The following is a 27,992-nucleotide window of genomic DNA, read 5'->3' on the forward strand; positions in this document are numbered from 1 at the left end:
CAGTTTGGGTCACCTGTCCCTGCTGTGTGTCCTCCCAACTTCCCATGTACCCCCAACTTCCCTTGCCATGTGACAGTAGGAAAAGCAGAAGAGGCCTTGGCTCTGTTTAAGCCCTGCTCAGCAGTAACAAAAACATCTCTGTTTTATCAACCCTGTGTTCAGCAGAAATCTAAAAAATATCCCCATGCTCCCATACTAGTACTGTCAAGGCAATTAACCAACCCCAGCCAAAACCAGCACAACTGTTTTGTTGTACTGTTAAATAAACAGTTAGCCTTGAAACTTTTTGATTGCTAGTGACTCAGACTTTGAGTACAAGCACAACAAGACTGTCTGAAACATTCTTGGTTTATTTTTACATCTTTGTAATGCCCGGCACTGGAAGCAGCTTTTAAATCACCTAGGCATTTAATGTCTTACAGGTGCTTTGAATGAAGGAGGAACATCTATTAATACCTCTGTGAACTGAGAAAATGCACTCAAAGGTATCTGATGACATTTAGCCTTCAGCACCTTTAAAACCTCTGTGAGAAGGCATGCAGATGATATGCTTTGTTATGGATCAGAGAATGATCAAGAAAGACCATTTTGGGCATCTTTCAGGAACACTGTCAGGACATCAAACACACTCACACTTTCCTTATTTTGCGAAGTCATGGTAAATCTGCCATTTTCCAGTGTGTTTGGATTAGTTGAATCCTGTCAATCTACACTGAGCTTTCACAGTGTTCTTTTTTCTCTCCTAAAAATTTTTTGTTTTATTGGGAATATCTCTGCCCCTAGACCAGGTTCCATGTATTGGTGTAAGAGATAAAAATTTGAAAATGGTGAACTTTGGTGTCTCAGAGACAGCTTAATTTTTTAATACATTTCAAACATGATTACATGATGTGGAAACATATTTAATGTTCACTTTCCTTGTCAGAAGTGATTCAATGCCTAGAAGCATTTAGAAGCTTTGAAAGATTTAATTTAGTGTATATACAAGTACCCAAAAAATGTGTTCTTATGCATGCAGGAATTTTTATGGAAATTTCATATTACCCAAAATGATCCAAAAATATCTATGTCATGAATTAGTGCATTGTGGAGTTACAAAAATTTTGCAAGGCAAATCAAATTTTTTGCAAGATGTCGTCTGCCACACAGTACTGACCAAAAGGTGTATGTACCTTTCCATGACATTTGCCCAAGAAATTAAGGAAAAAAAAATAAAAGGGGGAGGGGAGGGGAAGATTAGTGCTTTGATGCTGGCAAACTAGTACTAGAGAGCTTATCACACACAAACCAATCAATTCCTCAAAGTGATTTTCTGTATAAGAAAGTTCTGGCAGAACAACAAAAGAAGAAGAGAGTGAAGATTCGTGTATTTTTATCATCATCCTTATCCACAGATAGAGCTTACTATGGAGCTAAATGGAGAAGCACTAAAGGAGAAAAGAAAATCTACAATCTGTCTAGAAAAAGTTTAAAGGGAATTCTTCCCTCTTATTAAAAAGAAACAAACTTTAAATGATTAGCAGGATATTCAGTACAGGAACAGATCATGGACAAAAATGGGACTCCTGCTTGCCTCTCCATGTCCTCAAGCCCTAGACTGATCAGTCTAGGGGATTCATCCCATTTCAATGTGCAATTAATCATCAGCAACTTCTCCATACATGTCAAAGAAATGCATATCACTGCCAGCTGTGATTTGTGCTCATCTTAGGTTTGAACAAGAGAGCAGCAGCATCCTTCTTTCTTACACATCTACATGCTGCTGTTAAAAAAATGTATTGATATGGGTGCAGGTCTGACATGAACTAGATAGGAATAATTTTGCATTACAGTGCCTTTCCATACTGTTTCTAGTCATAGGCACATCAGACAGTTATGTCCTAAATCGGCAAATCCAATTTCCTGCTATCTCAGTCCCATCACTATGCGTAATCCCTTTCATGATTAAGCTACTCTTGTTTAAAAGAGCTCCTTGCTCTAAAATAGGGCAACTGCTCCTTCACAGCCCTCAGCACACAATCACTTGATTCTGCTGCTAAATAGATGAAAACATGTCTCTGATGCAGAATGTCTCCGGGAATGCAGACAGGAAACATGTTCACTGAAATAGCTCCTCAGTCCAGTCCGTGCCCATCAGGCGTTGCCACAGTCATGCACCAGTGTCGTCAGAAACCTGATGGAAGCCAAAAGCTTCCACAGGAGTCAAAAGCAGAAACAAGACTCTCAAACCAGACTCTTCCCAAGTTGTTTCCTTTACCTGCAAACTGTTTGAGGGCAAAAGCACGGAATAATGCACAGACCTCACCTGGCACAGTGAGGCCAGAGATCCTTAGTGGAGTCACTGATGTTGCTGCTGCTACAGTGTGAGGCAGTTTGTTACTTTGTGTGCTTCAAAAAGAGCTGCTGCCAGCAGTAGTTCACCTATTGAGTGCTGCAGTAGTTTTCTCAGAACTCTCTAGTCCAGCTGGTTGAAAAATACTGAGTCGATTGTAGTCAATATTAATATTAAATTGAATAAGAGATTAGGATCTTGTCATCCTGTTTGGCATTCAGAAAGGTAAATATCCAAACAAAGTCATACAGGATTTCAAAATACTCAATCCCTTTATTGACTCATGTTTATGAAGATACAAGTATCTTCCTTGAATTTTAGGACTTTGTAAGTTTAGTTTCTAAGATACTGTTGTCAGTATTTTGATGTTATATTAATGCCTTTTTCTTTAGTCTGCTCTGGACTTAGCAGAGGTAAATTTCCAATTAGTATTTTCTTTCTTTTTTTTTGTCCCCGAAGCTGTACTGCATCATAGTCATCACCTAATTTTATCAAATGCTTATAGGTCAGGGATCTGGCATATGTCATTTCACCTCTAAGAGGATATTTCCTAGTGAGTATAGTTTTCATTGATTGAAAAGCTTCATGATAAATTACAAGTGAACTTTAAAAATATGATTTGGCAAAAATACTGCATGTTCAGTGTGTTACAGTATGGCTGTCTGAAGAGGGGTTCAGCAGCTCTTCAGTGGGAAAAGGTCAAGGAATATAGCATGAACTACTTTTGTAAATAAAATGGAACATAAATATTCTCTGACAAGCAGCTGTCAAGTTTTGCCTTCTATATGAACCTGTAACTGGAGTGACTCTTTTTGTGGACATGGACAATAACAGTATAGCATTTAGCTTCATGAAGAGGAGAAGTAGTTTTGCTTACTCAGAACAGGGTGTCAGGATGTAGATCAAAGTTCTGCCTATCAGTCCCTTTGTGATTCTGGTAGGACCATTTTAATCATATTACATGCAAAATAATTGTCGAGTTCAATTCATGCTTGTGAATGCTCTGAAATCTTGAAATCTTCACTAACACACTGTTTTAATTCAGCTCTTCTTTCCAGTATTTTAAATTGAAATAAAAGACAATTTCATTAAGCAAATACAATCTTTTTGCATGTGAAACACACAATGATTCCTGAATCCCAGTGTTAATTTGAGGGTTGGTCTTGTGCAGTGTGCTTTGGTTTTAATGCAATAAAATGTGCATGAGTCCATTTAAGCATGAACCTTATAGTGATTGCACTTTTGCTTAAAGCAAGCATTTGCTCAAACACAATGTGAATTGAAGCTGAAGTAGTTATAAACCAGTGGATTTAATACCTGTAAACACTGTTATTTTTGAGAGACCTTCTCACTTGTAATCCTTTGAAGTTGTTCTCCTAGAGCAAATTCTGATCCTGACTTCAAATAACATCTTCAGTTTTGGGGTGTTTCCCCACAGAAGCAGAAGGTGGTGGGAGCCCTCATTCACATTTCTAACTGAACCTGCTTGCATAATTAAAGATAATATTTCCCTTTAAAAGATCTTTCATGCAAGCAACCATATTCATCATTAAGAAAAAACATGAGTTTGAGATTATAGCATCTAACTTTATTCCACATTCTGAAGCTTGCAAATTCTTGAATGCTTGCAAAACATTTATTTCAGGTGTGAAAACAAGTTTTAGGCATCTGACAGTCATATTGGCTATGCACCAAACATGTGTGGTTGTAGTCTTCCTAATCCAGGGCACATAAGAAGTGTTTTGATAGCCAGTGCAGGAGGCTATCAGGAGGAAAAAAAATACAGTTCATTTAAACTTCCCTCTTTACATTGTTTACTAAATACAGTGTAATACAAGTAATAATTGTGTAATAAGTGTGCTGTGGAAAGTTCTACTGTAATGTAAAGTGGATTTACAATCCAGAAGTAAAAATTTTCTCATCTAAAATGGTTTCACTCTCAAGGGACCAGCAGTTTTGGCCAGCTGGGTGCACACTGGGTACACAGCTGGTAGGGTAAGTTGTCTCTTCCACAGTCCATCAAACCCATTAAACAAAGGGAGCAGGCTTGAATTCTACTTTCTGTAGGCAGGTTAGAATAGGCTGCATCACCTATTCTATAGGAATGACGCTTCGAACATATTTTTGCTTGCAATGAAATTCACTAGACTCAGAAAAACTCTAAATGAAAAAAAAAATAATGAATGAAAAAGCACAACATTTTTTCTTTCTTTCTTTCTTCAGAGGACTGTTATTTTAAGTATGTAGCCTGTAGTCAGCCAAAGGCAGTGTTACAGTCTTATCAGCAAGTTCTGGGTTTGCTAGAACCCATAGTGTCTGCAGTGAAATGCTCTGTAAACTCTGTAAATGATTGTTCTTGCAGCAATGACATACCTCTCTCCAGATGTGTTGCACACTAAAAATAAAACAATTAAATCCAGTCAGTAAATATATGTAAAATAATTTGCCTTTACAATAAAGAATACTTGTTGTTTACAGTAAGTATTGCTTGTAAGCTCAATGTTTGTGGCATTTTTTGCGAATAGGTGGATATTGGGCTAGAATACTGTGGATCAGAGATCAGTGCCAGTGCTTCCTGAGGGATGTTACTGCAGCAAAGGGATGCATGCTGCCAGTCTCCAAAATCCTGGAAAACCTGGGAGATATTAAACATTTTGCCCATTCACAGAAGCTGCATTTTGTCCCTCCTGAAAGAGAGATAAGAACTTGTTCTCCCTACAGAAGCCCCATCAGAACCATGAGTCCTGAGCCTGATATTGCCTAAGCCTTTTAGAAACAACAAGCATATTTGCCAGTGTGGAGTGTAGACAGCTCCTCCACTTGTGGAAATTCTTTACCCTTAATTTGAACATGAAATATTTAACAGGGAACTGATACAATAAGAGTTAATTCGGGTCCCATTTGTCTCCGTTATTTCCAAATCCTGAAAGTTTTGTCACATCATTGCAATTAGTCTCTACTAAGCCAGGGGTTATCTTGGCATGATACACATATAAAAGTCAAGAATATATGTAAGCCTCAACTAAATACTTAATCTTTATCTTCATATCCCAATTCATTATGCAATCCCTGTATTCAGCCACAGATGTCTGAAATCTTGTTTTAGTGAAAGTCAAGATTTCAGTGAATAAAAGAAAGAATTAAACATTGGTACAATTTGAGAAAAACAATTTGAAATAAGGAAATGACTAATCCCATAGGAAATCAGGAAACTTAATTAAAAAATAGTTGTCATTCATACTGCTTATCTGGATAACCAGAACTAGAAAAATGAAACATGAGGAGTTCTGCCCATACAGCCTCATCGGGTATTAAAATGTGACTACCTGTTCTGCTGGCTGCAGACATAAAAATCTTTATAATTGCTATCATGCATTTAGTATGTTGTTCAAAGCTTCTTTCTGTATGAAGCTTCGCATACTTCATTTTTTTTTCCCACACTGTGGAGAATTTTAAACAAGCATCCCTAATATGGAGTCTTTTCAGATCAGATCATTGCATCTGGACAGGATGTCTATAGCAGCCAGGACTGCATCCTCTATGAGGTCTGCGTTTAAGGTTCCTCAAGCTGAAGCTCTTCTGGGGTTATAGCAAGAAGGAGGGTAATGGGAGGTGCTCTCTGAAGATGTAACAAAAAACATGTAAAATCAAAACTTCTTAATAAAAAAGCAATAGTGAAATTTGCATTGATGTGCTGTGTATATCAGTAATCTCTAGTATTATCTGTTTCTTCAAGAAATTATTTCTTTTTTATGTGGCAGCATTTTTCCCTCTAAAATAAAGAGTCAATGGCTGCAATTAAAGATACAACACTATAAATATGCAAGCATACAGCAGAGCAGTAAATAAGAGCCAGCAGTGCAAAGACAAGTGATCTCTCAGACAGTGGGATGTTGTGCTCCATGAAATTACTGCTATAGGCATTTTGGCCAAGTATGTCCCCTCTGCAGCTGCAGTTGGAGACTTTTGAGAGATCTTCATCATGCACAGAAAATTGTTGAGATAGTTGAGGTTCCTCCTAGGATGCACATGTTTGTTCACAGTGAGGACGAAACTCAGGATTCTGGGAAAGCTTTTATGATGGTTTCATAGGCGGGAGGTGGGGTTTGTGTGGAGTGGCAGATGCGGAGGTTGTTGTTAGACCAGTGGAATTCAGGTCGACTCAAGCTGTTGGTGGTGCTTCCCACAAGGGTTGTGGTGGTGTTTGTGGGAGTGAGGGTGATCAGCTGACTGTTCGTCTCCACGGGCAGGGGGGGACTCTGCAGAAAAGGGTGGAAGGTGGATGCACGGAAGCTTGACTTCCTGGGGAAAGAGTTGGCCTGCTCCAAGGAGGCTTGCCGCTGGAAGGTGAGGCTGGCCAGGCTGAGGTTGCTCCGACGTTCACAGCTGCTGTTGCGGTAAAATCCAGTCCTGCCGGCAGCATGGCCATGGGAGGAAGGTCTGGACCGACGGCTGAAGGATGAGGGGCTCCCCTGGGAAATGTGGGCACTAGCTCTGCGACGGGACAAGCAGGTGAGAAATGCCCAGATGATCCCTCCAATCACCAGTCCAATCACCATGGACACTGTGAAAGCTATTGTTATGTGCTCTGAAACACAGCAAAAATGAATGTCAAAAGTTAATGAAGTAACTCTGAAGGATATTCCTGCAAGAAAATTAATTTAAAATGCTGGCCTCCTGAAAAGGTGAACTGACCCTTAGGTCTTTGTAACAGCTTGAACATCACAACAAAAACACAACAGTTGAGAGTTTACTTACATTTTGGTGTTTTGTGGGGTTTTGTTTGTGTGGTTTTTTATTTGTGGTTGCTTGTTTCTTGAGGTTTTCTGGGTGTTTTTTGGGGTTTTTTTGTTGGTTTTTTGTTGTTGTTGTTTTTTCTTGCTTGTTTAATTTGCATAATTCGACATCATCCAGAAAATAACTTAATTTAATATCAGTTTCTGTACCAAGGCAAGGAAAGTCTTTAGCCTTTCCCAGAATCAGCCACCCACCAGCTCCAAGTGTTATAAAACTGCCAAGTATATCCTTCTCTGGGGAATAGGAAGTGTGGATTTATGCAGACTTGTCCTTCTTGTTATAGACCTTTACGTTATGTGTGTACGTGTTTGCAAACTCACCTATCAAAACAGTGATGTAACTTCTGCCATGTTCTTAGTGGAGTGAGCCCTGTATTTATTACAACATGAGAACACTTCCCAGCCTTTTACTGCTGAGTAACAGATAGTTTAAATCCCCACAGTAATTAATGTAAATGACTATATCCTAAATTATTACGGTCAGAGATAACCATTTGTAACACTAAGTCTCTTGAATATTTGCTATCCCCAATGCCCAATTTATAGATAGATTATTCTGCCATTACGAAAAGTAAATTTCTAGCTCTTTTAGGAGTGTTTTCAAGGACTACAAGATATGAAAAAAAAGCCAAACAGAAAAACAAAACTCATGGCTGGAATTGTTTACTCTCCCTCATGGTTTCACAGGATGGAGAGATGAGATTTTTCCTTGTATACTTCTAAGAAGAGGACAGTTACTTCAGAAAATTTCACTCAGTTTGCAGCTGAGCATCAGCATGATTGCTATTGTAAAAGGTTCAGATATATTTGTAATCCTGGATAAGGCCTGAAATGAATGCAAAACCTTTATAGATCCTCACAACATTTAAGAAGGGATTGGATCTAAACCAAGAAGGAACACTGTCTTGATAACTGATGGAGCAAAGAGGGAATAAGCAAAAAAAAAAAAAAATGGGACACATTGAAACATCTCTGTTCTGTCTGTACTGTTCTATCATATTTGCAAAGTATTTTTGTGAAGAAGGAAAGAGTTTTCATTATATAGAGAAAGGCGAGCAACTCCTAGAGCACACTGAAGAGCAGGCCAAATAACACTGTGCCAGACAGAAGGTATTAACTCCAGGACTGGGAGGCAGACATTAGAGGCCAGAAAAGGCAAGCTGAGACTAGGCTCAGAATTTTCTAGCAGCCACTAAAGAGTTTCCCCTGGATTTATGGTGCTGTACAAACAATCATTCCCAAACTCCAGAATAATGACAGTGAATCTGAGTTGTGGGATTTGGCCAAAGTAGGTGCTGAAGATGCAAGGAGAGTGAGTGGCCTGAGTGATGGCTATGGAGAGCAGCCAGCACACCCTGAAGAGGGAAGACAGGTGCCAGGCAGGGCCAGCAGGACTGACTTGCAGACAGAGGCACCCCAATACTGACACTCTCAAATGGATTCTTTTCTTTAAGTCAGCCTTAAACTTAGGACAGGTCACTTCAGGAAAGGGGAAAGAAACATTAGCTTTGTTTCCAGTAGAAGAAATGTAAATGTTTATTGGTTAATTGCATTTTAAGAAGTAGTCATTATTTTCTTCCTTATCTACCTTCTTACTTTTCTCCCTTCAGGGAAAAATTGCAAGTGAAGTGATTCATACTTGGAAGGCTCACAATCCTACTGTTCCTGACCTGTAACCTCGGCTTTCAGGTAGGCTTATAACATTATCCTTTTCAAATAAAGACTGGCAAAGATAATGCATTGGATATTGTTGCACAGGACTGCTCCCTCTCAGGAACACTTTGGTGTCCTTTCATTCCGAGAGGGATCAGACTTGACCCTAAAAGACAAATGTTCTTTAAGCTCTCATTTCTACAACTCAAAACCTTTTGACTGGGCACACAAAAGAGAAAGGGTGACTGCCTAGTCTGCTTTCTGCAAGAACCTACAGGTTCTTGCAGCATCCTGCACTGCAACTCTTGGTTTCAGATCAGATCACTTATAAGCAACCTTCTTCTCACAAGCCCAGTGTGATTCTGTCCTTTATAAAACATCTTTAGAGACATAGCAGGACTTACTGTGCCCCTTTTGGTCAGGAATAGCTTATTATGCCATTTTAATAGATTTAATACATTCTGTTACTGCAAGTTCCTACTCATACTCCCAAAGGTGGGAAGGGAGAGCCAGAACTTGGTGACCTCCAGTTGAATAAATCCCAGGGGGAGTCCTGAAGACAGCACTTCCCACGCACTACTGCCGTCCCTGCATGGCTATGGGAAAGTGGAGCAAGAACTAATCCTTTCTTGTGCTCATTTCTTCTGCACTCAAACTCAAATGCTAGTTGGGTTATATTTGAGGCTGCCAAGGAATCCCCCAGGCACAGGGCTCTGTGCTGCCACCAGATATCCCTGCAACTCTTTGGGCTCTCAGCTGGCAAAGAGGATCTCCACAGGGCTCAGCAGCCTCGAGCGTAGCACCATGGTGAGGATTTGTTCCTGCATCCCTTGAGCCATAATTTTCACCGCCCGCACAATCTAACCAGGGTTTCACACTGTTAGAAGCAGATAAGGGAATTGACAAAAGTATTGAGTGCAACTCTTCAGTCCTTCCCACGTGCTGTTCCCCTGTGCTGGACGTACAGCACAGACAATTATCCCTCTGGATAATGGCGTCAGTTTCTTTAACTTGTTTAGTTCTTTTAGTTTTAACTTGTTTAGTTCTATCTCCATATATGATGGAAAAATCGAGGGTCAAATTATTCCCTGATGAAGCTCAGCTGGATTTAGTCTGAGTATTTCAGTTGCCAGGACTCCATATTCTCTCTTCTCCATTTGGACCTATATTTAACCCCTTGGTTCTTGTTACAGAAATATCATTAGACCCATTGGTTACAAACATTTCATTTTTTCTCTTCCCAAAATCTCACTGACTTCAGTTGGAGCTGTGGGTCACAGTAATGGATCAAACTTGTTCTTTGCTCACTCCCTGCAGTGGATGAATTTTGCAGAAACGTAATTCAGTTCTAAAACCTTATATTGTAGAATTGTAAATCCATGCCCATTGATTTCCTCTTTAGAATGTCCAGCAATCACAGCCCTGAGATACACTGGAGAAAATATTATCAAACAGAGAAAAAGATCAAAGGCAGAGTGGGACTTGCTGCACCTGGGAGTTTGAGAGGAGCAGCTGGCCTTCACCAAAGGGTTTTTCTCTTCCTTAATCTGGCAGTGCCAGAGCAGAGCTAGCCTTGGGAGTAGTCAGAGGGACACTGACACAAAGTGTCTCCCAAGGGGCCACTGTAATATCTTATGATTTCCTGAGAGCTGTGCCTGTCATTCTATCCTCTGCTTTTAAGGAAAATAGTGAAAAGAAAGATCTGGGGATAAGTTAGGGATGCTGCTAATAGCAACAACTACCCAGGGCCCAGTCCCCTAAATATGTTTGATCTGTATGTTTCTCAGGCTGCTCACACTGCCTGCTTTATTTGATTATGCCATAATGAAAATGATTTGGTACCTCCTCTCAGTCAGTTCTCCACTCTCACCTCTAACACCAGTTGAGGTGAAGGACAAAGGTTTTTATCAACAATGCAGGACAGACTTTGAGGTACAAACCCAGAAATAAAAGGCTAAGGTAAAAAAGCAACTGGATATCTTAGCCATTTTACCTTTCTATCTGTGAGACTTCCAACATGACCATGCAAAAAAGGTTGGAATTTCAGAACCTACAATAACATCCATAACTTCACAAAGTTACCCCCAGATCTGAACATGAAGTCAGCACATTTGTCTGCCCAACATCTATCCAGATGATAGCCAGATCAGGCAATTTCTTTTGAAGTCTCTCTGTTTCCTCCACTATAGTTTCTGCATGCAGTGTTAGGGAAGTGTGGTGCTACAGGTTTGTACAGGGGATTATTGCGTCTGCTGTGCAAAACTTTTTCTTGGTAATTGAAGATTTCTTTAAGAAATTCATAACTTTCCATGAACTGTATCTATGAAGGGATAGCATATATCCCATCAAATTTATAACCTCTGGCAAGTGCTTATCCCTTGACAGAATCTACACTCTAGAAATTGAGACATGTTATTAGTAACAAGTGATGATAGACTGGCTGATGTTTTTCCTAGCACTTGGCCCTGAAAAACTGTTTCCCATCTGGCCTGGACATCTGAAGCAGGGTCAACCAAAAGCGGCTGATACCAATCAGAAAGTCTTCTCAGAAGTGTACTAGGTTCTCTTTTTCCTTACTTTGGGGTATACTTCACTGAAAAAATAGCAACACAATCCCTACCTAGATGCATCAGTCCCTGTATTACCCAAAATCTTCATTAAATAGATTTGCTTTTTGGGATAGAGAATCCCGCTTCTATCTGTAGGCTTGCAGGATGTTTGCAGACATGCTAGGACAACCTCTTACTTCGCTGAATTTCATTTTCTTTAATTTTTGTGGACCACATCAGCCATCCCTTTGAATTCAAAACACATTTGTATTGGGGATTCCCAAGGAATCTTGCCCTCAGCTCTGACTGCAATGAGCTGCAATAGGATTTTTTTCCTTGACCTCAGGAAATCCTTGGGACTTGTATATTTTCTATACCCTTATGGTAAGTTCTACAAGGTGTAAAATTAAGGTGGGCACAGGATCTTCCTTCCCCCATGCTCACAAATATATACTTTGGAAAACTTTACAGCTGGCCCTGATGGGATAGTAGTGAACCAGGGTGGGGTGGAGGAAGACAGAAGAAAGTACCGAATGCAAGGGAAAGAAAAATGGAAAAACATCTTTTAGTCAGGCTGTGGACACATGATGAATTTGAACTGCATCTTTGCCAATATTAGCTAATAAAGCTAATAAAGAACCACTCAGCTTTCCAAGCATCTGTTCTGCTCATTTTATTACTAAGCACAAGAAGTCAGAAAACACCCAGAGGTTGAGATGATACCTGCACTCCTGATTTGATTTCTAGTGTGTGACTTCCAAATATTGCAATCTTCATGTTTTAGAGCTGTTATTTTTTTGTTGTTGTTATTGTTATTACCTTGTTCTTGTTTTATTCAAAGAGTAATAATTAAGCAATTGTCTTGGTTTGGGCCAGCACAGAACTAATTTTTCCAGAACTGCCATGAGGGAGCAGAGCCTGGAGCTATGTGGGCACTCTAGGGTGTTATTCTATGTCACCTCATAGGGTGGAAAAAAGGAATTCTCACTTCCAGGAAGAAGAGTATGGCTTCAGGTGGGACAAAAAGCATGGCGGGGTAGGGAACCTGTTGGTTCATTTTCTCTAGATCTTGCCGTGTCACACTGAGGGTTTTTTTGGGGTTTTTTTTACATTTAAAGCACCCACTTTTTGTATACTTTTATTATACTGTTGCTGGTGTTACCCTTTGTTTTGTTATCTCATTGCTGTTTCCAGTAAATTGCTCTTATCTCAATCCATAATTTTTACCATTTTGTACATCCGATTCTCAGCTCCACCCCTGGGGAGGAAATTAGAAGGGGAAGGCACTGGAGAGTGAGTGAATAGTCTGGTTTGGGAGAGCCTGGGGAGGGGCTGGGGAGGGGGGCACAAAATTGAGGAGTGCCATTCCTAGACCACAACAGAAGTTTTATTTTAAAGTTATTAGAAGTGGTAAGGTAGCTTGTCACCCAAGAATGGCATTTTTTCAGCATTTAAACTCAACATTCTATAGAGACATTTTACTTATACTACATTAGAGCAAGTCCATTCATCTACTTAAATGTCTGAGAGTAATTTTCCTATTTTTCTCTTTTTTCCACCTGCCTCAAACTAGCATGAGACATTGTACATCTGACATGCAATTTTTATTCCATGGGGATCCAGCATACTCAGAGGTAAAATATACAAGCTCATTGATTTCAGCTGTATTAGCAACAAGAAGTATCAGCACATTCCACTGTGACATATAGTGAAAAGAGAGTTATTTTTATACCTTAAACCAAAATTTTATCATTTAAAATCTATTTCCATTCTATTTCCTTCCTTCCTCCACATTTTTGCTAGCTGTCTCTCTTTTATGTGATGATGTATCCCAGTTACTTAAAACTTGTTTAAGTTGGTAAACGTTCCTCTCCCTACACGCACACACATTTGCACAAACAACTTCAGCTTGCCTTGACCCAAAGCTGAAAAGCCTTGATAACTAGTAGAGGGCTTGATGAAAAAAATCAGCTCAGCCTTTTTTCACTGAGATGATCTTTTCCCAAAATGAAAGCTCAGTGACAAAAGTGGGTACAAAATTCATACGAACCAGTGTAGGAATTCATACCTTATACATCCATTGCACAGCTTAGTATAGAGCACCAGCTAGTGTGCTAAAGCATGAATTGCATTCTACATATTACAAATCTGCTAACCTGATAGTAACAATGGTTCAGACACTATTTTCGAGGAGTCTCAGTATCTCAGGTTTCAAGGGAGGTTCAGCTAAGTCATTAGCAGATGATCATAACACAGTCTCATCTGTGCAAAACCAGACTGGAGCAGCCAGGGTCCATCAGAGTTCAGACAAACTCATAGCAACTTCCTAACAGCTACAGTGTTAAGGACACCTCCCTGTCTGAGCATGCAGGAGCCACTCTGGCAGTCGCACTTGCACCACCAGAGCTGGGACAGAAGCCCTTTTGCAGCTAAACCTCCCAGCCCAGACAGTCAGACCAGGTTTCCTTACCAGCTCAACCCCCTGGCATCCTATAGCAGAGTCTCAGATGTCTAGATCCTAAAAAGAATTTCATCATGGTGCAATAACTAAATAACAAAATAACAGCTAGAGCTAGTGCCTCCAAGAAGGGACCCAGAACAAAAGGGCCTCTAGGCTTTTGTCCCCTCACAGTCTAAGGGTGGGAAAATCTGGGGTGTTTGGCTCTTGCTGTCTCCAAGAGTCCAAGTGTCCGGTCCCCTGGCAGGGCCACAGGTTCCTGGGCCCTTTTTAATGCAAAGGGTCAGCAGGTCACAAACTCTTGCCTTGGGCTCATCCTCCCGCCCCCCAGAACACAACCTGCAACTGGCTCTGCAGCTGCACCCCGAGCTACCTGCACTGAATGGATTCCTCAACAATAGCAAATGTACATCTCTAAGCAGGACAGGCTATAGCTACTCATCCTCAGGCATCCCAGGCAGTAAATTTGGAAACAAAGTATACCTGGGGCCCAAAGAGCCACCACTTCTTCCCACCACAGAAGGCTTGAAGTGATTAGCAATACTTGAAATTTTACGCTGGTTCTACCAGCTCCAAGAAATCATTTTAAGGTTAGTATCAGTAGCCAACTCCTGTGCTACTGTTGTCATGCTGAGCTCAAAAAAGCAATTTCTTTATATCTGATAAGTGTTGATATTACTATCTTCCCAATTGCCACTAATTGTGTTAGTAAAACAGCCTCTCATTAATCATTTGTAGGCAGTCTGTGATTCAGTGGGGTGGATGAATCAGTTGCTGCGTAATATCAACCAGCTGTGATCTTAGTCATGGCAAAACTTCAAGAAACTTCACACATGGCTCCTGAAAGATAACTGAGAGTGACAGGCTACAGCACAATGTGGTTCCGGTGGTTGTGATGTCCAGAAAACAGAGTCTGTGGTGGGAAATAAGCTGAAAGAAAAGCAGACCTTGTGCAAGACATAAAAACTAATAAGTGAGATACAGTTGCTGCCAGAAATATCAGAAATATCTGCATTCAGAAAAAAAACTTGCTAAAGGGATGTTTTATTCAGCCTGTGCTACTGAAAGATTCTTTTCTACAGCAACAGAGAGTAATTCTTCCACTTCACCTAATAACAGGGGGTTTTTTTAATGTCCACAGCAGACAAAATAAGAAGTGCTGGTTTTAAAATAAAGCAAAGAAAATTAAAAATCTGTTTGTATCTATGAGGACAGGTAGGAATGAGAATAGATAATCCAGACATGTAGTACATCCACCCCCAGTAAAGATTTTAAAAAGCAACATCAGTTAAGAGTTGGAGTATAGTTAATCCTGCCTTGAAAAAAAAGAGTAGAACGAATGTCAGCTCAAGGTCCATGCTGACGTAATTTTGTGCAGTTTCTAAGATTTTCTTCGATCAGGTAAGCAAATGGGCTGCAGAAGCATCAGAAAAATTATTGATTAAATGACAAGTTAAAAAAAAAAGAAAAAAAAAGGCAGCCCGTGCTTTTGGATTAATACTCGTTTTGAAATGCAGAGGGGCTGATTGCTCATCAGAGGGTTAACTTCACAAATGAGGAACCTATCTAGGAACAAGATTGCCCTCTGCTGGAAATTGATGCTGGAAATCGAAACTATACAGAAACAACTATCATTCTAATAAAATAGGGAGTCAGAAAAAGCTATCGAGAAACATTCCAAGGGAGGATTACAGAGACATTCACAGTATCTCGAAACCCAGAAAAATTCTGAATTTCATCATCATAAACACTTAGGACTAGCCTTTTGCAGAGGCTTTGAAAGTGAAGTAAACCAAGGCACAGCTAAATTGTTCAGAAGTATAAAGATGTAAAACTTGCACAGTTTTGTATCTTGATGCAATGATCATGGTAGAGCATAAGGCTAAGTCTTTTCTTAAATTCACACTTCTTGACATCTGCAGTTATATCCAGAATGATCTTCATGGACCAGGGTGCATTTGCTTTGATTACTAATACCATAATTCATTGTGATAAAAATCCAGAGGAGTGGAATATGCCATCTCAATATCCCACAAACCAACTCAGAATTAATGATGTTCCCTTGATATTACTGGCAGTTGATTTTTACTGGAATGACAAATAAGGAGTAATTGTAAAAATCAGAAGGAAACATCTAAGATAGAGATGTCAGCATGTTTAATTTAATGCCTTTGGCACAACTATGTAAAACAAAGCAAAGACTCCTTCGGGCATACTTTGTTACCATGTGGTTTCATTGTGATTCCTAATGCATAACAGAAGCAGTAATAGAATTTGATAATTTCTGTATATGCAGCAAACAATCCTCTGGCCAGACATTCTCAAACACCTCACAAGAGCAGAGCTAAGCTATATGGTCTCTGCATAAACCAAACACTGAATGACAATCTGACACAGTGCAATATGATTTTATACTTATTTCTTAATTAATAAAAGAATTTACACCTGAGAATAAATAATCTCATATATGAACAGACCTTGATATTTATCAGAATTTTCTGAAACTCTTAAAATTAAGCATGAAATACTGAAACACATAGCCTACATTTAAGAAAACAGAAGACATCCAGAGGTAGCACAAGGATTTGGGGGTCTGATTGGGAAGATTGTGGGGTGAGCAATATATAGAACACATCCTGAATTCCCCCACAGTAATTCTGTTGTCAGTGCCTGACCCAGATACAGCTTCATGTGGAGTTTGTTCTTACTTTAAGAACCCCAAAAACCAAGAAGTATACTGGAAGCCCAAATCTCATAAGAATATAGAGAAGAATATTTTAAAAGATTTAGAGTGAGAAAGCACACTCTGAGTGCCTTGAGACTACTAGCTGTACTAGAAGAGAAAGGTGACATTTCAGCCTTCCCAGTGCATCCTATACACAGTGGCTCCCAACGCCGCGCTTGCAGTAAGTGCTGAAAGCTCTGTACATGCCCCTCTGAGCCTCAAGAGTCTCTTTCTATCACCTGAGAGAGAAGACCATGTTTCTTCTCCTTGCTTTTGGCAGTGCAATCTCTCTCCCTCTCCCTCTGCTCATCTGTTTCCCAGGAGAGGAGCAATCTCCCCTTTACACTTCCATGACTCTTACTCTCAATTTTAAATGCACACCATATATTTAGCAAAGTATTGGAAGGTAACCCTTCCTATGGCAGACAGGTTAGAACTAGACGATCTTTAAATTTCCTTCCAATCCAAACCATTCTATGATTTTATGATTAACATAGATAAAATTAATGAAACGTGTGCAGCATATTGTCTTAGTAGAAGCTGAAGGAAATCTACTGAGGCTCAAAACTGTGAAGTTTCTCCAAAAGAATCCTTTCTCACTCATAACATACTGCCTTTGAAGTACTGCCACAGCGTGTTCTGCTAACTAACTTCTGTATTACTTGTTCAAAAATAGACGTCATTGAAAATGCTGTTCACTGCTTTATTTACAATCTCATTATTTTTCGAGATTGCTAAAACACGAACATTCTTCAGGTGAAAATTTAAAAATATGTACAAACTTGAAGAATGGAAGGAAGAGTTGTTTGTGAACTTTTCTGAGTACTTTTCTGAAGTATCCAATAAACAAGTATTAAAGGAGCAGGAATTGTGATCTGTATTTTTTTTTTTTTTCACTACAGTAATATGTGACCTACTCCAGTAATGCAAAAAATCTCCTGCTGCATGTAAACAGGTGTAATATTTAGCATTTTGAGAACACACAAGTATGTTTATATGTGATAGTGCTGTAATTTTCAGCTAGTTACCCGAGGTTCAAAAATTGACCTTTCTTTGTGCCAGTATTTTCTGGGTGAACATCAATCTGTTTGGGAGATTGCACCAAATATTTCCATGAATATTTTTATCAGTGTAGGCTTGGAGATCCAATTAAGTAATAGTCATAAAAAATCTGTGCAACCACAAGCTAATACATACTGGAATAGTTTCTAAATGAATGGATCACTGATCTGGAGTATTAGTCAACTCTTCTTGACTCAGGACAATGATCCAGGCTGGAGACCAGTATGGAGTGGGATATTGGTCCTTGTCTCACATGAGCCAGCAGTGTCTGGGAGGCTGTATTTGCACCAGGCTGGCCCAGGTCCTGCTTGCCCAGAGATTCCTACACATTTCAATTAACAGAGCTATTCAATAGCTTCCTTCTTTATCTATATTTTGCCAGCATAACTTCTGCACTTCCCACTTCAGAAGCCAGGTGTTTGCTTAGTTGATTCATTTTCCGATACCCTGGATAATGGAGAGATGGTATTGATGTAACCTAATTTTTAAACGCAAAAGGTTTAAAATTAACAGATGTCACTCAAATGGTCAAACATGTCATAAGTGTGCGTTAGCATGCTGGATTGTGAATGCAAATGTCTGAAACAGGGAATTAATTTTCTTCTGCAAATAAGATGGCAGTGAAGCAAGGCAGAGGCCTCTGGTGGAAAACAGAGTATGCCACGGCTCTTTCCTTCAGCAAGCATTGGTCAGAGCCCAGAAAACCCAAAGTTTATACATTTCATTAAACTGACTATTTTTTTCCTCCCACATTTATTTTGCTGAAAATTTCCTAGGTGTTATTTCATAACAATGCTGTATGTGTTTATAGCATTGATGGAGTTTCAGTTGAGGTCATTTAACCAATAAATCTTAAAATATGATTGTCTCATTTTCGATATGTGCATATCAAATTCATGTTTTTCCTGCCTCTTCAAGTAGAAGGGAATAAATTATACTAGAAGAATAATTTAGGATTGCTTGGTGCAAAGTTCAGTACAGTAAATACAGTAAGTTTCAAAATCTGAATAAGTATATTTTTGTATAAGAAGTGAAGTTTCTACCTTGAAAATGACATTGACATTGTTGATAAATGCAGATAAATGTTGATAGTCTTTTCTCGTTTTTTTTTAAATTTTCTTTTATTTTTTTTTTCCAGAAGAAAGGATATGGCTATGAAATTTAAAAAATCTTACTAAGAAAAAATATTCAGTCTTGAGCCTTGATTTTGCCTTGTCCTCCTGTATTTTCATTTTGGACATTTATTTCCCTCTCCATGCTTCAGCTTAATCTTTTGTTTAAGGGAGGTGGTATCACACACAGCCCCTCACTTGGCTTACCAAGATTTTAATAAATAATATAAACTCATTTAACTCCCGTTTAATATAAATGACAATGGTCAAATGAGAAGTTGTGTATAAATACAGAGCATTTTCCTTCAATAAGTTCTGCAAGAAGAAGTGAGGCAGAAGCATGGCATCACGGTGTGCTGAGACCAGCTCACGTGTGTATGAACACTGTTAGGCTCTAGCAGGTGACCATGCGGCCTCAGGGCATTTATCCTAAGGAGAACACAGAGCCCTAAGCTGCTTTGGTTCTGTGACACTTTCACACGCCAAAACGTTCCCTGGTATAGCGCTTGGAAGAAGAAATATACTTTGTTTCCTATGAACCAGGTTTCTGCATTTGGTGGATAAAAAATGATGCTTCTGGAAGTTCATGTAACAACGAGCAGCACCATATAATTAGTCAATAATGTAGGTGTAATGGTTAAAATGTGTGTATGCTGTGTGCCTGATTATTATTTAAATAATACTCTGAAAAACTTTCCCTTTTCTTTGTACCACTTCAGATTTGTGTCCTTCCTGCTAAAGATGGTGAAGCATTTGATAAATCAATGGCTGCATACCGGGGTGAGAAAAGCAGTGATTGTGGCAGATGCCACAAAACAAAGCCTGCGGATGACAGACTCACTTTAAAAGAATAATTTATACACAAGAAAGAAACTATGCTCCAAATAGACAGAATGCAAGAATAAGACTGGTCTCTTCTCTTTGTGACATAGTTTGTTGCTTTCATCCAACTACAGTAATAATGCTCTTTTCTTTGGGCTTGCCAGAATAAGGGAAAAAAAAAAAGTTCCTCATTAGTACCTACTTTTATCTCTCTGACAGGCTTGCACATAAGATCTTGGAATGCATTTATATGTTAACTCTTTCATTCTAAGCCTCTCTCAGTCAGGCTTTCTCAATATCTGATTATTGTTATGGTCCCCTTTGCTTCAGTAATGGAAGCAAAAACTTTCAGCTGTTCATCAATTTTTTAACCTAACTGATAGAAAAATTAGCATAATGATATTAAATTTGGGATAGTTTGATAATTCTTCCATTCAGAAGACAGTATATGATTTATGAAGCAAAAGGACACAGTCACTCCAACAAACAGTGCTGCCATGTGCATAAGAAATCCAACTGAAAAGCTGCATAGAGATCAGCTCTTCCCAAACACATCTGAGGGGGACCAGAAACATGGGATATCTTGAAGCTGAGAAGGGGAAGATAAGCAATGCCTTCCTTTTTAATTACATAACAGATCATGGATTTTTTTTTTTTTCTTTTTTGATTTGAGAATATTTCTGGAGGACTTCCGATGAGGAGCCAGGGACATTGAGTGTTATAGAAGAATAAGATTCACTTCTGTCAAGCTGGCACTGCAGAGCTGATGTCCAAATGCAATTGCTGCCTTTGCTAATGCCTCACAATCACATGTTGTTTTATCTTCCCTCACTTAAACCCACACCCTTGTTGCCATTTCTCTCAGTATTACTGCTATTTATATGACAGCTGTGTCCTCTTTGAGTCACTGGCCCAAGCTGCTCTGCTGCTGCCTTGTGACACATCCCAAGTCAGCTCAGGGGAAGTGGAAAGGGGAAGATCTTCTGCTGATCTTGACCTGACAACAATAAAGTCTTCCTTGTGGAGACTTACAGATTCAAGCAGAGGAAAGGTGGTGTGCTGTCCCACTTGCCCTAGAAGTCTTCTGGCTACCATGTTTGTTGCTCAAATTATGTGGCATACTTAAATCAGCTTCACACTACTTGATCACTTGAGAAGTGAATTAGTTATGTGATGCTTTCTATATCTCTATCACAGGATTATCATGCAGATCAGTATCTCTTCATCCATATGAACAGGGTTACTCATTCAAGGTAAATATTTGGTGAAGTAATCTGGAAATACAGCTTCTCTATTAAATTCATGATCATGCAGCATTGCACTGAGGAGCAGGAAGGAGAACACGTGGGCGTTCTAGATTTAAAGCTGGTAATAAGGGAAACATTTCAAAAATTAAACATTAAAATAAAGATCTCATTGTCTTTCATAGTGTTGTTTAAATGCATTGTATTTTATATCTGTGTTGTACATCTGCTTCTCAAATAAATCTACTTGAAATAATCAATGTGTTTACAGGAAACCTTTGCAAAGCTAGAGAAGTCTTTCTATCTGATCATATGTCATATTTTACCTCATCACCATTCTCTTGAGAACATTCTTACAAAAAAGCACAGGGAAATTATCTCTGATTTTCAAATAGGGACCTGAAACATGCTGATACCATCTATCTTCTCTACAACAAACCCAACCAAAAGTTGGTCTTCCAGTATGCCTATTTCAAAAACATCTTTAAGGGAATCCAGTTTGTTCTAAGTTCAAGTTGCCCGTAGGAAAATAATTCAATTTCTCAGTGAATTTGGGAAGATTAATGGTATTTTACTCCATGTTAAGAACCCTCCCTTAGGAGTCTTAATGCATTTTGAAGTTGATAAAAATTTCTTGTAGGACGAGTGTGAGAAGGCTTTATGTCACCTGCCTTTACTCAACACAGCTGCTAATCCATTAAGCCAGGTATGCTTACAAGTGTGTTATTTGACAGAATTGGAAATCTGCAGCCCCAAGGGCATGGTCTGTCCACACAAGACTGACACAAAGGTGCATAGGCATTTTCTACTTCTTTCTGCACTATACCTTGTCGTATGCACTCACACCATTCACAAACTTTGCACATAGTTTAAGGAAATTGTGCTCAAATTAATCCATCTGATCAATATCTTCAGGGATAAGAAACATGGCTGTATTTTTCAGCCAGTTTTCCTCACCATTTCATAAAATAAATTCTGGTAGTTTTCTGACTAAACTAGGAAATGCATTCCTCCTTATTATTTACTATTTTATGCTAGACTATTTTTCTATGGAGTTGCCCAAATTCACATGCCACTGACTGATACTAGAATAAAACAATGAAAAAGGCATTTGGATTTGCACTCTTCAAAACAAGCTCTTACTCTACCATCACTAGATATACTTGGCTTTGAAATAATAATCAAAGATAAGCTGCTCTTTGTTATTAGAAGACAAGAGTAGAAAGGTAGTTTTAGTCATGTACAATTTTTGCCTTTTTTAAAGGCTCTATCTTTAGTAATGAGTAAAGGAGAAAAATATTAGTCAAAAGATGAAAGACTAGGCAAGCAATAAAGAACTACAACAACTCTAATAGCAAATCTGGAAGTATGAGCTATTTATTTGATTGTAAAAAGTAGGTGAGGAGTCAAAAGAAAGGTTTGTTCACACGCAATTAACTCTCATATCCACTCCATCATTATGGGCACTGCTAAATGTCTAGCCAATGATTTGAGCCCCTTAATAGCATAGACCACAAGCAAAAACCCCAAGCTGCAAGTAAGTCCCGAGCTTTGGATCAGTGACTATGATGAGACAGAATTCAAACTCTGAGTATCAAGTGTTACGCAGACTTGTTAAAGCAGTGCATGATAAAGCCCTCTGGGAAATCTGAGCAGGAAAGTGGTTGCTGTAGATATTGTCAGTGTATGCCAGATGGGGAGGTGCAGATTCAGTGTGCAGACTGCATTTTTCATATATATATATATATATATATATATGGTTGGCTGTGACACAGGAAAGGTTTTAGTACAGGCTTTTTGACCAAAGAACTCAAACATATTCTTTCAGATATGTCTGACTTCACCACATTAATATGGTTCATTCTTTCCTCTGATAATATTAGCCTAGATTATTCTGCTCCTTTCCCTCCCATTCACCATGTATTGATGAATTTAACTTGCTTTTAATTTTCATTCTTACTGGATAATCGTAACTAGGTTTTGTATAACATTTTAACTAAATGCTAAGAGGAAATGAGGTTAAAGAAATTAAAAATTGTCAATATCATTTATCACTGTAATGCAATTTTCATTTATTGTCCCCAGTAGTAAGGCTCTATTCTTACTTTAGGTCTCTGTTTTCTGAAGAGTATCTACTATTTTGAAGAGTCCTATTATTTTGGATAAGCACTGTAAGGAATTACTACCTAAAACACTATAACAGGACTGCATGGTGAGGTTGAAAGAAAGCATTTTGTCTCTCCCTGCCTCTGTTCTCCCATTGGGGTTCCTTCCAACAACATTAGCCTATAAAGTCTGAAGTCATATGACTCCAGCACAATAATTTCAAAAGGAAGAAGCTAATTTTTTCACATCCCATTTCCAAAATTTGTAGGCATCAGTGATCTGACCCAAAGACTCTGCAGAAAAATTATATCTCATGTGAAAAAAAATTATTCCTTGTGCCATGAATTCTGTATGATATGTGATGTGCTGCCAAATATTACCCTTTTTAAATTACTGTGTGTTTTCAAAGAGAATTGACTAAACAAAAGAGACAAACTGCAAGGAAAAACTCCAGCTGATGCAGTGTCAGTAACCACCTTAATCTATTTTGGTTCATTGTCATGAATTAAAGCACCAGGAAAAATGCACACACTGGGGTGATTTTCAAAAGGGAGAAAAGAGAATTGAAGAGAAGAATAATAACAGTTCAGGAAATACAGTCTTGAGGTTGATAGATCATCTGAATCCAAAGGTCTCATTTTGTTGTGTTTTCCTCCTTTTTTCCACTTCCACCCTGAAGGTTTTCTCTATTAAGAAAAAATCTTCAGTGGTGTAAATCACCTAAATAAGTGTAAATAAGTGTTTCTATGTCACAACTTTACTTCCTCCTTTCTGCCAGGAAAGGAGTTGCATTGTCAGCTTATTGAAATCCTCTGCCCTGTTAGGAATGCCAGGGCAGTATCAGGATAAAGGCCCTCCAAGTGTCTCTCTGGTTCATTCAAAGATGCAGGTCTTTTTCAGTCGTCAGACTAGGAACAGTAGTGGCCTGTAAGAAGATCCCACTGCCACATCTGCTGTCCAGTGCTTGCTCATGCTTCTACTCGGCCATGAGTGCCACTCATGAAGGATCCCAGAAGAAGAATCATGTCCCATGGCTGTCTAGGCTGGACTTTGCAGTGCCCAGCAGATGTGTTACTGATGGTGTCAATGCTGCCCTTCACAAGTATTACTCCAGTGTATAAAAGCCCTTCACCACAATGATTGCTACACCAGTGACACAATAAATGCAGCATCAGGCATTAGAATACACTCATCCCTAATGCCTTTTTTTTTCAGCAGAGCACATAGTTTGACTTCTTTCAAACAAACAGACACATTTTAATCAAGAGAAGACCAGTGGGTTGAGGGAGAGGCTAGACAAAATTTGATTTTTTAAAAAAACATGGGTGCATTTGTAGCTTATGAAGCCAAGCAATAATGCCTATAGTATGTGCCAAGCAGTTTGCAATCTCAGAATGCTGGAAGACAGCTGATATATGGCATTATTTCCACACACAAAACAAAGAATGCCCTGGATTCTGATTCAAGAAAAGAAAAATTCTCCTTAATGCTTTTAAGTTATTAAATTTTAAGGTTGCATTTCTAAATAGACACTTGAGTAAAACTAGACTGAAGAGTAGTCTAGGGATCTAAGTTAATGTTGATTAAAATCTGCTTATACTTTCTCTCTCTACTGCTGTCACATTGATCAAATGTACTATTTAAATTAAATTTCCCAATCTGGAATTATATCGCTATCTATGCTGAAGAAATAGGATTGTCTTGACGACATTTATTGTATTTACTTGTGTGCTACTGAAAATGCTTTTAGGAATTACAAGAAATGCACTCCTGGTTTGAGTGAAAACATCTTTGCTCCCACTGTTACCTTATAAATCAAAATGAACTCAATAAAGACTATATTAAAGCAGTAAAAAGTGAGATTATTAGTTGATGAATGGGTATCAAACCTTGAATTTCTCATTCAGCTATTATTAAGCCTCCTTTTGAAACTAGTAATAAAAACTATAATCCAGACTCTCTGTCTACAGTTACAATGTGCCATCAGCAGTACTGAAATTCAGCCGAGACTGGCTTTAAGTGCTTCTCTTCTGACCTCTTCCAAAGTATCGCACTATGGATTCCTACTGCAAAGGAGAGTGGGCAGTAGTTACATAGCTTCACAGAAGCTGGCACCTGATAGAAATCAGCTCCTGCATCCTGCCAGTAGCTCAGACAACTTATCTGAAACAGACATGGATATCTACAAAGACTTTGTGAAACATCTGTTGTAGGGAAAAGCTCTAGCCAAGCGAGAGTCAGGATATAAATTTTCTGCTTATGACACATTACACAAAGGACATTTGCTGACAGGGCCAGGAGTTCTATCATAAACTGATTATTTTAAAACAGAAAAGTTTAATATTTTTGTGTTCCTTTGTTTCATCCACTGCATAATTTAGCATTTCAAAAATATTGCAGATTGATGATGGTGACATTCTGAATTCAAAGAAGGATTACTGCAAGGTCTACAGCTAAGCATTACAGTTACTGACTCTCCAGTCTGTCACTGATTGCAAAAAAATGTGTACTGTTTCTTTTCTAATATTATCATTTTTTAAGATCTTTGCATGAGAGAAAAGGTTTAGACTACTTAGACAACTCACACAGAATGACTTATATTGAGGTGTTTATATCTCGCTTTCCTCTACACAGCTTGCTTAAGGCACATTACCACTGTCCTGGAGCAGTTGTAAAAAGATTTATATGTGCCCACACATAAGTAACACAGAGGATGGCTTAGTTTGTTCATTGTTCTAAAATTCTTAGAGTCACTTTTAAGAAGCTATTGTGTGAAGTTATCACTGGAAACTGGACAACTATAGAAAACAGGATGCCTGTATATTTTCCAGCATAGGGAACCAGCTGTTAGACAATAGATGGTTTACAAAACTGTAAGAGATTAAATATCATTATGAACAGTTGCTTTGACTATTTTTACAACACTGATTCTTTTCTCAAAAACTTAGTCCCTCTCAGCAAACCTTTGCACATATGCTGAAGTTTACACTTTGGCTAAGTCCATGGAAGATGCTTAGAAGTCACACATGCAGGGAGAAGGAATGCATCATGGTAATGTAGTAACATTCACAGTACTACATGGTGGGTGGCTTAGAAAACAGCCTGTAAGCCGTGTCCTAAAAAATCAGTTCCAAGTATTGCATTCTTATTTAATAAAGAACTAAGTTTTATTTATATTTATTACGTGTATTTTCATTTTTACCTCAAGTTATGAATCTCCAGGATGTCAGGAAACACACCTCTATCATTTTAAGTGGTGTTTCCACACAGTGAGCTTATGTCAGTCATCATCTTCTAACATATACTATACGATGGCCCTTCCTAGTCTACCATACATGATATACCTACAGGAAACTAAGAGAAAATTATATTCACTCCTCTAAAATCTATCATAAAAGTAAGAAAAATCTGAGAGGCATCTTCCCTTTCAAGGATCATGCAAGCTCCTCACAAAAATCCAATTTCTGAGGTTCATCTGCTGTCAGAGCCTAAGCAAACGGGATGTGATCTGGGCTGGGTACAGTGTCAGATAAGCCAGGTGAGCAATGAGGATGAAAGGAGGTGCTGGCCCTTTCAGCAATGTCTGCTAAAGTGTGTCCTGCTCTGTGTTGTCAAATGCAGCAAGTTTTTATTCTTCAAGAGCCATTTTCGAATTACATCTATCTTCACTGTAAAAAATTCATTGTTGTTCTTCAGAGTCCAGCAGACATTTTCCAGACTAAAGGCTCTGAAACAGTAATAACTGTAATTTTTCCTCAGTTAATCTCTAAGTATTTATCAAAGATGTCGAGTATCAGTACAATACCCTTTAGCCCAAGACATAAAAATTAAGTAAGTCTCTCATATGTGTCACTGCAGGAAGCCTAGATGGTATTCAACAGATTCTTGTTCCTTATGACAAGAAAAAAAAGGACTTCTTTCCATCCTCTTGTAAGTTCTTTTTTCCACTCTTTTCCTGGGGCACTTCCGTGCAACCGATGTCGTATTTTGCTGATGCATATTATATTTTAGTTTTAAATAGTGTTCAGATTCTTGGAGGGATCGTCGCACAATAGCAATAATATAATAGGGAAAACCAGATACGTGATTCATTCTAAGCTATTTGCTAATAAATGTTAATATCAAACATAGCAAGCAATAGAGGTTTTTGGAGGGAAAGATCTTCCACAGCAATGGCACAGGATCCTTTAAGATCAAATCAATTAATCTAATTACCCTGAATGAATTTCAGTATAACATATACCATACACTTTCACCTCACACTTTACATTTCAGTTTATGAACTATTCCCCGATTCGGGTGAAAGGAAACAGCCATAACAGATAATAATCAAAATATAAATTGAGGAAAAAATAAGGAAAAATCTCACCATGAGGCAGCACAACAAATTACAAATAACTTTTCATTCTGGAAGAATAGGAGTTTATTCCAAATGTTGAAACACATTTAGCCTTTGCTATCCCATTTTCATCAAAAGATGAAACAGATCATGTCTGCTGTGTAGGTACATCCATTAAGCAATTGAGAATGTCTACCTGATCTGACTATTGACTGAAGTCAACAGACACCTTTTCAACTGACTGCAGTAATGAACTTTCTGAAACAATCAATTTTCCCCTTGCAGCTTCTGCTGTCTCCATTCATTTAAAAACATGATAAAACTTTGTCAAAGAAACATTTGGAAAACAATCCTATCACTCCAGGAAATACAAAACCTATTAATTACTCTTTGCATCCAACATGAGGCTTGAAAGTATATAGAGGTATTTTTTTAAGGCAATCAACAACAAATATCTGCAACTATATTAGAAATATTCTGGAAAAAAATATATCAATATCCTTACCCCAAAAATTTGGTGGCCATGTGATTGGAGACAGAGTACTGTTCTTATCCATAACATCCAAATAGCAAATACAAAATGGTACGTCCACAGAGGAGCAATAGTTTTCTGAATGTTTGAGATTTTGCACTAGAAGCAAAGCTTTTGTGCTGCCACGGAACTGTGTTGTTTGCCTGAAAGGAAATGGATGTATCACATTTCCTGCTTGTGGACTCGAATTAGTAAGTGCTTGCCTTATCTTGGAACACCACATGGTTCCCGAGACAGGGAAGTAGTTTCCTTCTCGTCATTT

The 27,992-nt window shown here is 38.6% G+C and overlaps 1 protein-coding gene across 1 annotated transcript; it reads right to left on the reverse strand.

The window, feature by feature from the left end:
* Positions 1-1,581: 1,581 nt before the first annotated feature.
* MYCT1 (MYC target 1) lies at positions 1,582-27,953 on the reverse strand (the record flags this gene model as incomplete). The annotated part of the gene is made up of 2 exons (XM_083858001.1): positions 1,582-6,920; positions 27,704-27,953. The coding sequence occupies 2 exons, from the start codon at positions 27,951-27,953 to the stop codon at positions 6,388-6,390; spliced, it is 783 nt and encodes a 260-aa protein (XP_083714127.1). The 3' UTR covers positions 1,582-6,387.
* Positions 27,954-27,992: the final 39 nt, after the last annotated feature.

The sequence above is a fragment of the Zosterops lateralis genome, assembly GCF_965231275.1.
Source record: "Zosterops lateralis genome assembly, chromosome: 3".
NCBI classification, from domain to species: Eukaryota; Metazoa; Chordata; class Aves; order Passeriformes; family Zosteropidae; genus Zosterops; species Zosterops lateralis.